At 36.9% G+C, this 13,573-nt stretch overlaps 1 protein-coding gene across 2 annotated transcripts in view; it reads right to left on the bottom strand.

The window, feature by feature from the left end:
* GTF2F2 (general transcription factor IIF subunit 2) overlaps positions 1 to 13,573 on the bottom strand; it is a 133,783-nt gene that overhangs the window by 15,278 nt on the left and 104,932 nt on the right. For both annotated transcript variants that reach the window (XM_087865131.1, XM_045796778.2), the window contains 2 exons: positions 12,091 to 12,190; positions 433 to 576 (listed from right to left, as the gene is read on the bottom strand). In XM_087865131.1, coding sequence (XP_087721257.1) covers positions 433 to 576; positions 12,091 to 12,190 — 244 coding nt within the window. The remainder of the gene's footprint in view (positions 1 to 432; positions 577 to 12,090; positions 12,191 to 13,573) is intronic.

Raw genomic sequence — 13,573 nt, 5'->3', positions numbered from 1 at the left:
TGGAGAAAAGGCCAACCCAACCACAATCTCAACAAGCACTGTGGGGCAGTCCAGCTCAAGTTAAACAGGACCTAATGCTAGTGCTAGGTAAATTCTGATTTAAAAAAAAAAATCCATTAGAGAATAGCCCACCAGACAGGGATAAACACCCTCATCATGACAGATCAGTATGACTCCTAAAAGAATATGGTTCTTTTAGGGGGCACATTTTCAAATAAACAAAAGAAGTTGAATGTTTTTTGGAGGGAGCTAGGGGAATAAAGACTAGAAATGATATAAACAAAGACTTCAGGCTTAATGTCAATGATCAATAGTAAGACATCTTTTCTGAGTGTTGAAAATAAACCCTGACATTAGCATAGGTGTGTGTGAACTACTTCATATATGATACCCTTCTCTTCGGTAACATCATCTAAATGAGCAAATACATACCACAGGCTGTTTTGTGATGTCCACCAAGTCCTTAAGATTATAATATTGATGTTTCTCAAATGCCGAAAATAGCATGTCTAAAACATGTTGTTTATCAGCTCGAGCTCGTTTTCCATCTTCTTTCTTTTTCCTTTCATATTCAATCTAGGTGCAAACAGCAAAAGTAATAAAGGCATCAATCCAACATGCTCACTCTAAAATACAGGCATTCTCTTTTTAGTCACCCCCAAAAATGATTAATTTCAAGTTGCAAGGCAGCAGATTAAAGAGCAGTGGGTTGAGAACCTGGGTCTTCACTGCTCCCAGGGTTCCTCAGACCTTGAAGGATCTACGAAGGTATTAAAGCCTGCCCATAAACTGCCTTCATTCTTTTCTAAGGCTTTATACAATGTCTCCATTTGCCCCCAAATAGCCTTTGTTTGCCAAATTAGAACAATTCAGTGTGGCTACTGATTAGGTCATGTTGATCAGAAAGTCCAACTTGCAGTTTTTGTTTTTGATTACCCCAAATACGTAAAATAGTTTCTTTAACAGATGCAGTTTGGTAGGTGACATCTTTCAAAATTGAGGTTTTTCCGGATAGGCACGGAATTAAAAGGCGGGCAGATTATAGAGGAGGTTCTATAGGAAATGCAAAGTTTGAGAAGCACTGGTAAAAGGAAAAGAACGTGGGTAGTGAAGCATTTTCTTCTCCTGACCCTGTGTGACCTTGAGCTTGTTTCTTCTCCCATAACATGAAGTAAGCTTACTAACAGAAAAGGGTAAATACATACTTAGTACTCAGGTACAAGCAAACTGTTTTTCCAAAATCCCCATTTTATCTTAAAATTCATGTGAACTCTAAATTCACCTGCATAATACACCTTTATTTGTAATACAAAAATAAAATATCTCTCATTCAAATAAAAATGACACTCTAGGAGCAAGTGGTATGTTGTCCTGTAGTTTTGTGTGCCTTTATGCACCCCAGTTTGAAAGCAGTGGCACTAAAAAAGAGATTTGATCCAGAGATTTGACCATTTGGGAAAAAAAAAATTACATTTTATTAGGCAACCTACTGAATGGGAGAAGATATCTGCAAATTATATTCAATAAGGAGTTAGTATCCAAAATATATAAAGAATTTTTTCATCTTAACACCAAAAAACCCCCACCCCAATCTCATTTAAAAAAATGGGAAGGGGACAGGAGTAGACATTATTCCAAAAACAAACACATGGCCAACAAACACGAGAAAAGATGCTCAACATCACTAATCATCAGCGAAATACAAACTAAAACCACAATGAGATATCACCTTATACTAAATGTCAGAATGGCTAAAATAAAAAAGGCAAGAAATAACAACTGTTGGCAAGCATGTGGAGAAAAGGGAACTCTCATGCATTGCTGGTGGGAATGTAAATTAGTACGCTATGAAAAACAGCATGGAAGTTCCTCAAAATTAAAAACAGAAATACCATATGATCCAATAATTCCACTACTGGTTATTTATCCAAAGAAAATGAAAACACCAAATCAAAAAAAAATATGCATCTCTATGTTTATTGCAGCATTATTTACAATAGCCAAGATATGGGTCAACTTAAGAGTCCATCAATAGAAAAATGGTTAAGAAAAATGTGGTGTGAGGGGGCACCTGGGTGGCACAGCGGTTAAGCGTCTGCCTTCGGCTCAGGGCGTGATCCTGGCGTTATGGGATCGAGCCCCACATCAGGCTCCTCCGCTATGAGCCTGCTTCTTTCTCTCCCACTCCCCCTGCTTGTGTTCCCTCTCTCGCTGGCTGTCTCTATCTCTGTGGAATAAATAAATAAAATCTTTAAAAAAAAAAAAATGTGGTGTGTGTGTGTGCGCACACATTTTAAATACAGCAACAGCAGAGCACAGAGTCACCTTTGGACAAGTTGATGCTGAGAAAGGTGAAAATGCATGGCAAAGGGCTATGTTGTTGGGCAGGAATGTGGCCAGACTCAAGACTCTCGGGGTGGCAAGAGCATGACAGAAACAACTATGGACAGCGACAGGGGATTTATTAGAGAAGACCAGAGTGAGTAGAAGAGCTAGAAGCAAGACTGGAGAGGTGACAGACCAGAGCAGCCCATGACCAAGGAGAAAATCCAAGTCTTCCCAATGTGGGGAAGATGGAAAAACAGACGAAAACATGCATTTAAGTACAAAGGCAAAAGTAGAGTGGCTATTCCAATTCAGTGAGAAAGGAGGCTGAAGAGATAGCAAAGACTAAAAGGGATGGACCTGAGGTACATTCAAGAATTTTCTCTCTTTAGGGTCAAAAGAAGGATAGAAGTGGGGTGCCTGGCTGGCTCAGTTGGTAGTGTGTATGACCCTAGATCTCGGGGTCATCAGTTCAAGCCCCATGTTAGCAGTGGAACTTACTTAAAAAAAGAAAGGAAGGAAGGAAGGAAGGAAGGAAGGAAGGAAGGAAGGAAGGAAGGAAGGAAGGAAGGAGGGAAGGAAGGAAGGGAGGGAGGGAGGGAGGGAGGGAGGGAAAGAAAAAGAAGGAGAGAAGAGAACAGCTACATCAGGGAGAAAGCAAGCATGATAGGGCAGGACAAGACCCACAAATCCAAGCAGGAGGGTGTTTGGATTAAATAGAGAAATATCATGCAATGCCTTAAAGGATTAATATTTTAAACTCTGCTTTACTGACCAATATCTAATATATATATATTTGCTGTTTACAACCGCACTTAGTTTGCATCCTGAAACTTCTTTCCACTGTTGCAACTCATTTGAATAGTTTCATGTTTTGCATTAAGATGAACAATCCAGAAAAGGTGACTGCTAAAAAAGAGAGAAAGAGAGAACAGCTTGGACCAGATGAAGTTACTGTAATCCTTTTCTCTAGTCTGGTGTGGCATAAGAAAAACTTAACCTGGATCTAGAAAAATAAAGGGAGACAGAATCAGATTAAGGAAGGGTGAGGAAAGCCTACAGCCTTCCCACACGCTTAAGTGCAATGTGGGCTAGAGGCCACAGGTCCTCAAGAAAAATAATACAAAGGAAGTGAGGACATCGCAAAGGTCCAGTATTAGGCTTTTGTACTCTGCATGAAGCCACAGTTGTATGATACTTTGCGTGTCCTCCCGTTCCAGCTTTACTTTATGCTGAGAGAAGGAGGAAGAGTTAAATTCAGGAAACAGTAAAGAGAACCGATGGTATATTCAGCTTCCACCCTTTGTAGACTCTTCCTTGTGTGAAATGCTTGGAGAAGCTAGGAAGATTAATAGGAAAAATGTTTTCAAATACAGAGGATCCCTAACTTCCAATGGTTCGATTTAGGATTTTTCAGCTTTATGATGGTGCGAAAGCAATATGCATGCAATAGAAACCATAATTTGATTTTTGAATCTGGATCCTTTCCCGGGCTAGCAATATGCTGTACAATCCTCTCTCGCGGTGCTGCACGGCGGCAGCCAGCTGGAGCTCCCCGGTCAGCCATGCTATCACCAAACTTAAAACTATTCTGTTTTACTACTTTCACAACGGTACTCAGTACATTACATGAGATCTTCAACACTTCACTATGGAAGGGGCTTGGCGTTCAATGATTTTGCCCAAATGCAGGCTGATGTAAATATTCTTAACCACATTTCAGGTAGACTAGTCTAAGCTATGGTGTTCTGGTAGGTTAGGTGTATTAAATGCATTTTGACTTAAGATATTGTCAATTTTGACGGAAACCCCACCAAAAATTGAGGGAGATCTATAAAGAAATCTGCTGGTAAAGCCAGATGGCCCACTTCAGAGAGGGCATACACTCTAATTGGTAGTGGAAAGAAAAGCCTTCTAAGTGTTACCAAGTTGTCCCAATCCCAGAGCCACATGCCAGATCCAAGAGGGCCTGAATCAAAAGTAAGAATTTAGAATGAGTTGGAAAGGAACTTTACTTCAATCTCAAAATTACTGTATTCAACATTGGTGCTTTCCTACTTTAGATCTGGGGGAAAGCAGACTAGAAATGTTCTGTGTTAACTGTGTCTGTTGATGGCTCAATACCTGGGGGCAGTGCAATCTAACTTTACTTTTGATTAGTGGAATAAAAACACTTAAAAGTATAATCTGAAAACCCAGGCATATAAAATAATAAGAGCAACAACAAATTGGCAATATGATCCCTTATTAAAGAAACTAAAGTACTAGAAATTTAATTCTACACTTATTTAAAAACAAAAGGCAAATGGCAAAATTTAATGTCCTCAGGGCCCATACTGCAGGATAACCCATAGAAAAGACTGTTTTAAAACAAAATTTTTTACAGTATAGCATTAAATCTTTTTTGATAATGTTCAAGGCAGACTCATACTCTAAATTCTGCTCTGTAGTAGCAAGTAGTTCCAATGGATATATGTATAATTAAAATTAAACACACACACACATATGCATAAATGCATAATTATGTAAACTTGGTCATTAAATTACTAATGACTAACCTTATACTCAGGACAAAACTAAAGTTCTGAGGTAGCTTTTCTTTTTTAAAACTAAACAGTATAGAAATGGCCATCTTAATATTGTACTTACAATATTGCACTACTGATAAAATTAATTCTACAAATAAACTACAAATGCTATGAACTAGTCTATTAAGGAGAAGATTACAGTGTTGCGATAATGCTATCTCTTCTCTCTTTAGCTCTTCTGCCTTTGGCATTTTGTTTTGTAGTGGCGCACCAGCGTGGTAAGAAAACGATGCTACCCAAAACAGTCACGTACCTCACTTGTTAGCAGCCACCACAAAATATTAGTGGGACAGTTACTGGACTAGAAATGGCTATTATGGGAAGTTTAATTACCGCTATTATATCTGCCCCAGTGACCATAGATCAACTGCATAATCAGCTGGATAGAAATAATTGTCAATTCAGAAAGGACTTTAAATTTAGTCTCCAATTAAAAATTTTACAATCCAAAAAAAATCTATCATACACAATTAATTTTTCTTTTACAACAGAAAACAAATTATTCAAGACTAAAATGCAACTAGATGTTGAAAATCCATTGTGGGGTGGTATAGAGATATTCAACCATCATTACTGAAACCTTAATCACAGACTAAAATTATAAAAGCCACCCACCGCCAATTAAAATATTGTAATACAGATGTCTGTAAATTTCTAGATTGTTGTTTGCAGAAATACTTTGACTGCGTTGTCAAGGCAGTCCTTGTGGAAGCTTTTAACTTTTGAAGGGAGCATGACAGCCTTGAATATCATGGTTTGCATTTAAATTCTTACAAAAGATCCTCCTCACCCCTAATGCTTCTATTTCTGCCTAGGGTGTTGTTATCTTTTGGGAGGAAATTAATTCTTTAGAGTCACTGAGTTCTTGGTGTAAATTCAAATGAACAAATTGGACAAAACTGGACAAACGGACAGAACTAATACTAGGCAAATACTGCTGAAAAGCCTTTATGATATAGTCCTGTAGGCATCTATTATCCAGTGAGCAAAATTCTAAATTTATACGTGTAACTAAAAAACCAAAACCAAAACCACAACAACAAAAACAAACCCAACAACCTTCATTCTGAACACCAAAGTTGGTTGCCACACTGGAGGAAACAGTGTGCATAAAAACAGTTAACCTCAAGATTTTATGTAATCATCTGACTTCCTCCAACAATAATTTTCTAATTAAGCTCCTCGAATTCTCTATCACTTTCTGACCAAGAGTTCTTGCCAGGAAAAAGAAGGGGAAGAGAAATCTTTTTTAAAGCTAGGGGAAAGAGAGGATGATAAAGACAATAAAAGACGAGTTCTTTTTAAAAACCTTAGGTTTCATGGAAAGAGACTTCTTGGTCTCCTCTCGGGTATCATTTTTGCCCCTACCCCCAACAAGATGGCAGACAGAACTATGAAGTTCCCATCTCTGAGTCAGTGGCTGCATGTTACAACTACCCAGGGAACTTGAAAAATTTTAAGATAGCTGGCTTCCACAGTAGATCAATTAAAATCAATCTCTGGAGGTTATTTTTCTTTTTAAAAAGCTTCCCAGGGTATTCTAGAGTATAGCTAACATTGACAAACACTATCTAGATAATAGAAGACAGAATTCCTTACGAGAAAAGTCCTACGAGGGTAGGCTACACATGAGAATGCTGTGAAATTTACACATGCTAGATGATGATGTCCACAAAGCCAAAAAACCACATACAGAAGAACCTTTACTTGCAATCAGAAATGGAGGGAGCTGGAAGCAATCTCACATATCAGCTAACTCAATGTGTATCAATTGGTAAACTGTCAAAAGGTACTTCTGTATTAATATGCATGGATATTTTAAAGCACACACACAAAAAGTTAAGGAGATGAAATTAAAACATTATTTTAAGGGTAAGTTTTAATTTGTCAAAATTACAAAATACGTTTTGGTTTTGTTCTCAAAATACAGCAATCTGCTTCACATTCTGGATGCTTAGTTTTTAAGTGAATTGCAAACTGTAGTAACTCTGTACCAGCAATAGCTAATATGACTTAAGGTCCAACACACACGAAGGTTAAGGGTCATTATGTCTGTTATCTTCAATAAGCCTTCAGCTCCAGGCCTTGGTGATGCCAGCAGCAGGGGACCTACAGGCTACATTTCTAAGACTCCCTTCCTAGCTGGTTTCCAGCTGGGGTTCTGCCAATGGGAGAATGAAAGTAGAAGGAAGGGAGATTTTTTTTCTTTTTGTGTGCGTTCTGTACACCTCCAGCAGCAGCAGCTTCCTTATCTCTGGTAACCAATCTCCCTCTCCAGCCCTTCCATTTTGTATTCGTAAAGCATTTGTAACCAATTCCCTACATTAAATCCCTTTCTGCTTGAAAATCTAGAGTTGTTTTGTTTCCACGATAGACGCTAACTGAATCATCACTAAAGACAGGGGATGACAAGCCACATTTAAAATGATTGCTAATTTCCTTTTTGGAAGGGCCAAGAGTACTTGTCACATCGGATTACATCATCACTGTTTCTATCTCACACTATGACTGATAAAGAGGTCATTTTTAAAATAGAAGTGTCAGTTTTTCCACTTTCTTGTTCACATATATTTGCTTTACTAATATATTATCTTTATGGTTTCTTTGCAGGAACCTTTAAAACCATTTGTTCACTTTTTTTAAGATTGGATTTAGCTAATAATAGGTACTATAATCTATAAACCTCTGAATTTAGCACCATACCTAAAAAGCTGAAGGCAAATGAAAACGTGAAGTACCAAACGTTGGAAGTACCAATGTCAATCCATCCGTGCTGCAAAATTTCTACTCTTCTGCTGAAAATGGCTGACTAGCACAGGGACTGCATAGGGTGGTAAGGTCAATCCTCACAATATTTCTAAAGCTCAATTTCTTTCTTTTATTATGTGAAAAACAAGGTAAATACAAGTTCCAATATTCCCCACCCCATGGGGCCTCCTATAAATCCTACTTTGACAACCCATTATTTCCCAAAGTTTGCTTTTACTACTCCAAAGGATGGGGGAAGGGGAATTTAATGTTCAAACGTTTGCAAAATATAGGATTAAACAATTTTCAAGGTCCCCAATTTCAATATAGTAAAGTGTCCATTTTGAAGAGGATACAATCAGAACCGACAAGTTCTTTTAATACATAATCTTTTCACATAACTTCTTTTTTCAAGAAGACTCTCACAAGATTGGTGTTTCTTTTTCTTTTTTAAAAAGATTTTACTTATTTGAGAGAGAGCAAGAAAGAGAGAGCGAGCATGAACACAAGCAGGGGGAGGCAGAGGGAGAAGCATACTTCCCACTAAGCAGGGAGCCCAGAACCCTGGGATCATGACCTGAGCTGAAGGCAGATGCTTAACTGACTGAGCCAACCAGGTGCCCCAAGATTAGTGTTTCAAAACTTGCTTTGGAAAATGCTGACCTATATGAACCAGTAGTTTCAGAAAGGTAATGAAGATTTAAGGAAGAAGAAAACCACTTACAGAGAAACCTAACAGGTCATATCCGATAGGTAAGGCAAGAATTTTCAGGGCCAAGCTTTCATGGAAGGAGCATTCTAAAAAAATGCTTTCTGAATGGCAAGTATGGTAGGTATTACATCCCAGATAGTCTGTGACCTAAAGAGATAAATCTGAATTTAATGCTTAGAAGAGCTCCATGTACAAAGTGGGAGTTCAGATATCAAGAGATGATTACATATGTATTTTACATACAGTTGACCCTTGAACAACAAAGGTTTGCACTGTGTGGATTTTTTCAGTTTATTGCCCCAGGGTGGATTTTTTTTTTTTCAATAAACGCAATACAATGTTGTAAATGTATTTTCTCTTCCTTGTAGAATTATTTTTGTAACAGCATTTTCTTTTCTCTAGCTTACTTTATTGTAAGAATATAGTATATAATACATATAACATTTAAAATATGTGTTAATTGATTGTTTATATTACCAGAAAGGCTTCCAATCAAGTTAAGTTTTGGGGGGAGTCAAAAGTTATACATGGATTGGACTGTGTGTGTGTGTGTGTGTGTGTGTGTGTGTGTGTGTGTAAGGGGACGGGAAGTCAGTGACCCTAACCCCCGCATTGTTCAAGGGTCAACTGTATATGTATATTTATTTATGTGTAGGTGGGTGGAAAAGGCTTTGGGGGTAAATGCAAGGTGGGTTCTCTCTTCCTTCCTTCCTTCCTTCCTCCCTCCCTCCCTCCCTCCCTCTCTCTCTCTCTCTCTTTCTTTCTTTCTTTTTAAAGATTTTATTTATTTATGTGACAGAGAGACAGCCAGCGAGAGAGGGAACACAGCAGGCGAGTGACAGAGGAAGAAGCAGGCGCCCAGCGGAGGAGCCCGATGTGGGACTCGATCCCAGAACGCCGGGATCACACCCTGAGCCGAAGGCAGACGCTTTAACCACTGCGCTACCCAGGCGCCCCAAGGTGGGTTCTTTCTGATCAAATGCAGGGATATAGTTTTACAAATACATATATGCCATTTTCTACCCCCTCTTTCAATTTTTGTAGAAAATCTTTCCTTACATTTATCCTAAAAATTGTATTCAAGGAATCTCAACTGTTACAGTGAAATACCAGGCTTATGTTTATATATTTCACCAGGTAAAACTTTGAAAACATTTCAACATTATATTGGATTTAAAATTTTTATAGACCGTCTTGATTATGTAACCTCTTAGGCATTCTCATTGAATGTTATGTTTCTCAATCTTTTAAAAAAATTAAAGCCTCCTTCTGATAAAAATAACAAAAGCTTTATACTCTTTCTATAGCTGATATTATACTATATTATTGAATATGTTTTTTAAAAACTATGCAGGTGCCTCCATTCAGTCTGATACACTCCCATGGTGGAAAAAATTCACGAAACATTCAAATAATGTAATATGATAGATTATAGTCAATCTTTACTTTTATGAAAACAAAATCTTTCCAAAGATTACTATATGGCTCATTGCTAATAACTACATTTTATAATGACTCACTGATGCAATGACCACCTTATCAAAGGTTGATACCATGAACTGCCACTTAATGTTAAAAAAATCTTTAAAGTGGATGGTATAGCAGTACATCCTAACACGGAGTTCAGCATACAACGTATTCAAACTTGCTTTAGTAGTAAAAAGAAAAAATATATAAAAACACCCTAAAAATATGAAATTTGGAATCTATCTTCTATACCCACCAACTGGATATAGTGCCAATATTACTAAGAATATGAACTTTGATACTAGCAAAGTGCCAGCTTCGCTTGACCCAAGATAGATTTTCCTTTTGCCTCATCAATGGTGGTAGGAGCTCATCACGGCCCAGTACTCACACTCTTTCCTAGCTTTCTTACTTTTCTTATTCTAACAAAAAAGCTTCACTGCCCACTGTAACCATTCAAAAATACATACTCACTATGATGATTCCAACAATTCAAAAGGCTTTATAAAGAAGAAAATTAAGATAAAATCATTCCAGCTCCTATCATCCAAAAATAATGACCGTTAAAGTATTTAACCTTAATTTTGGACATTTGTTTCCAATCTTTGCCTGTTTTAAACAACAGAGAAACACTACTGCATATCTACCTTTGAGCCCTTATCTTTCTGTGACACGTTCTTAGATACAAGACTCATGTTGAGTCAAGGATATATTATTTATAGTGCTTTTGACACAAATTACCAAACCTCTCCAGAAAGGTTGTATCTCTTTATAGTTTATGGAAGTATGGTCTTTCTTGTCCTTACTGTGATAAAGAAGAAGCCAAAAAGGTAGACTTTTATCTATGTGTCTCAATCAACAGACAACATATAAATACCCCTCTTGTATTATCTGACACTTATTCAGCCTGTCCTCTTCTATAGTTTACGTTTCCCCGAAAGCATAACCAGAGGCTGTAAAATGAAAATATGGCTGGATGCAAATGAACTTTGATTTGCTTTATTTAAATACACAGCAATTTTAAAAATCTGAATGTTTTTAAGAAGGGGCATGTGCACTCCAGTTCATCATAGTTTCTTCCATTTTACCTTTTTAAATTTCAGCACTCTGCTCACCAAAGATGCCTGCTTGGCTCTGTAGGCATTTGCTACTTTTCTTGTTAAATAACCATAAGAAACTCAAATAGTGTAAAGTAGTGGTTTGACAAATACTAATCTGTGACACCTAAATCTGGATACTCAAGGCCAGTCTTAAAAAGGGATTATTTCTTCCTAAACATTGTATCAAGAGGAATAATAAGCAACAAAGTAGGACACAAGATATCAACTGTTAATTGTTACTTGACTTAATTCAGGTTTCGCTGTATTTCCAGAAAATCATCACATTTTTCCTTACATTACAGGTATTTCAAGACCCAAAATCCTCAGCTCTTTCAGTATTTCTAATGACCTGCAGCAACATAGCACAGTGGTTAATTAAGAGCATGGCTCCAAAACCAGACTACCTGGGCTCAACAGTTGGACTGGTTAATTACTGGCTCTCTGACCTCAAGTAAGCTAACCTCTCGGTATCTTAGTTACTTCATCTGTAAAATGAGATTAATAGTAGTAGCTACTTCATAGGGTAGGTATGAAGACTAAATGCATCATATGAAGCACTCAGAACAGTGCCTGGCACATAATATGTATATAATATATGTGTGTATTGTATATTTTAATATATTTAGTATATGTAAGATGTACTTCAATAAAAATGGTTTAAACATATACAGGCAGTCCTCACTTTGCATGGTGAGACCATAAAAATGCCCATGGAAGTTGAAACTATGCAAAGCAATCTTAATAATCAATGGGAAAAATTACTGTTGTTCCAGACTTACAAAATTTCTAGCCAATACATTAAAAATTCCCAGTTATAAAGGTATGGAAAAATGAAAAAATATTAAAACTAATATTTATTAAGGACATTGTAATTTAAAACATTAAAAACATTGAAAAATGAAGTGTTTTATTTCTTTGAAAAATTTATCCAGAGTAGTCTGAACAGTGGTTGCCTTCTTCTCGTTGTTTAACTTAGGATACAGAGTGAACATCTTCTCCACGCTTGGTAAATCATCATATTCCTTACTGAGTCTAGATAACTCAAGCACTTAATAGCAGGTGTGTGACTAAGGTCCTTTTAAAACTTAAGAGTCAACGATATAGAAAAGAATAAAGACATAAGAGAGTGAATAAAGACATGAAGACTTACATTGTACTGATGATTAGCAACGGGTTTATAATTGGTTGTCACAACTTTGTCCAGTTGTTGTGATAGCCTTACAGGTTTGGAAGATTCTTCTATTTGCAATCTGAAAAATAGAAGGCATTATTAACAAACTTACTTATTAGAGTGAAACCTGAAAAGTTATTCCTATAATTCTTAATACTTAACAAATAAAAAGTAACCTCAAAAGCTATACCAACCTTAATACTTCAAAAACACACTGAGTAACATAAGCTAAACATATAAATTATCTCATTATAATTCTACAACTTCTTTCTAATCCTAGCTTGTATAGTCAAGTCTCAATTATTAAAACCAAAGAAGCTAATCAGCTTTAAATTTCTGGAAAAAAAATCTGCATGTAAAAATGAACTACCTTAAATTATACAGTATAAAATTAATCAAGTTATATATTCAAAATTCCTTTCACCTGATAAGAGATAAAGATAAAGATAGTATGCTGACACTTAGGTCTAATGGTTGCTTTATTGGACGACACAGATACAGAACATTTCCATCATCAAATAAACTTCTGTTGGACAGCACTGGTATAGAACTATTGCAGACCTCCATCTAAATTAAAATATAACTCAAAATACCACCGCTAGGAAAAAGCCTAAAACATATTACTTTAAGTTCTCTTGTTCAATAGGACAGGAACTAAAAATAATTTTCATTTAAAATTCCTTTGAAAAGCCCAACTTGCAGTATAAAAAGTACCTTTAAAAAATTTTTTTTTACTTATTCATGAGAGAGAGAGAGAGAGAGAGAGAGAGAAAGCTTCTGTGAGGGCAGGAGCAGGGGGGATGGTCACTGAGAGAGGGAGGAGACTCCCTGCTGAGCAGGGAGCCCTAAGCGGGGCTGGATCCCAGAACCCTGGGGCAGACATTTGACTGAGTCACCCAGGCACCCCAAAAAGTACCTGTTTTTATAACATTCTAATTATTTTATTCCTTGCATGAAGCTAATTATCTATTTGCCTATTTTTAGGTATGCAACACCAAATTACTCCAAAGAATTTAGGTATATAGCAACTGCTTTTTAATTTTTATTTATTTATTTTTAAATCTTTTATTTTTTTATTTGACAGAGAAAGAGAGAAAGAGAGAGAGAGAAACAGGAGCGTGCACACACAAGCAGGGGGAGCGGCAGGCAAAGGGAGAGGGAGAAACAGGCTCCCCACTGAGCAGGAAGCCTAATGCGGGGCTCAATCCCAGGGCCCTGAGATCATGACCTGAGCCGAAGGCAGCCACCCAACTGACTAAGCCACCCTGGCCGCCCGCAACTGTTTTTTTAAATGTAAAAGTTATAAATACTATAGGTTTTGGTTTTACTGTGATCCCCAAATTCAGTATAACCATTCCTGTGTTGAAACATAAATATTTAAATTCTTCTAATGATTTATAAATCCATATCTATCATTTCAACACATATTATTTTAAAAAGCTAAGAAAAGTACTCTAGAATT

The sequence above is a fragment of the Ursus americanus genome, chromosome 10, assembly GCF_024610735.1.
Source record: "Ursus americanus isolate L20-20 chromosome 10, mUrsAme1.1.p, whole genome shotgun sequence".
Classification (NCBI taxonomy): Eukaryota; Metazoa; Chordata; class Mammalia; order Carnivora; family Ursidae; genus Ursus; species Ursus americanus.
Note: the sequence above shows the minus strand (reverse complement) of the source record. Positions and strands in the feature narration are given on the sequence as shown.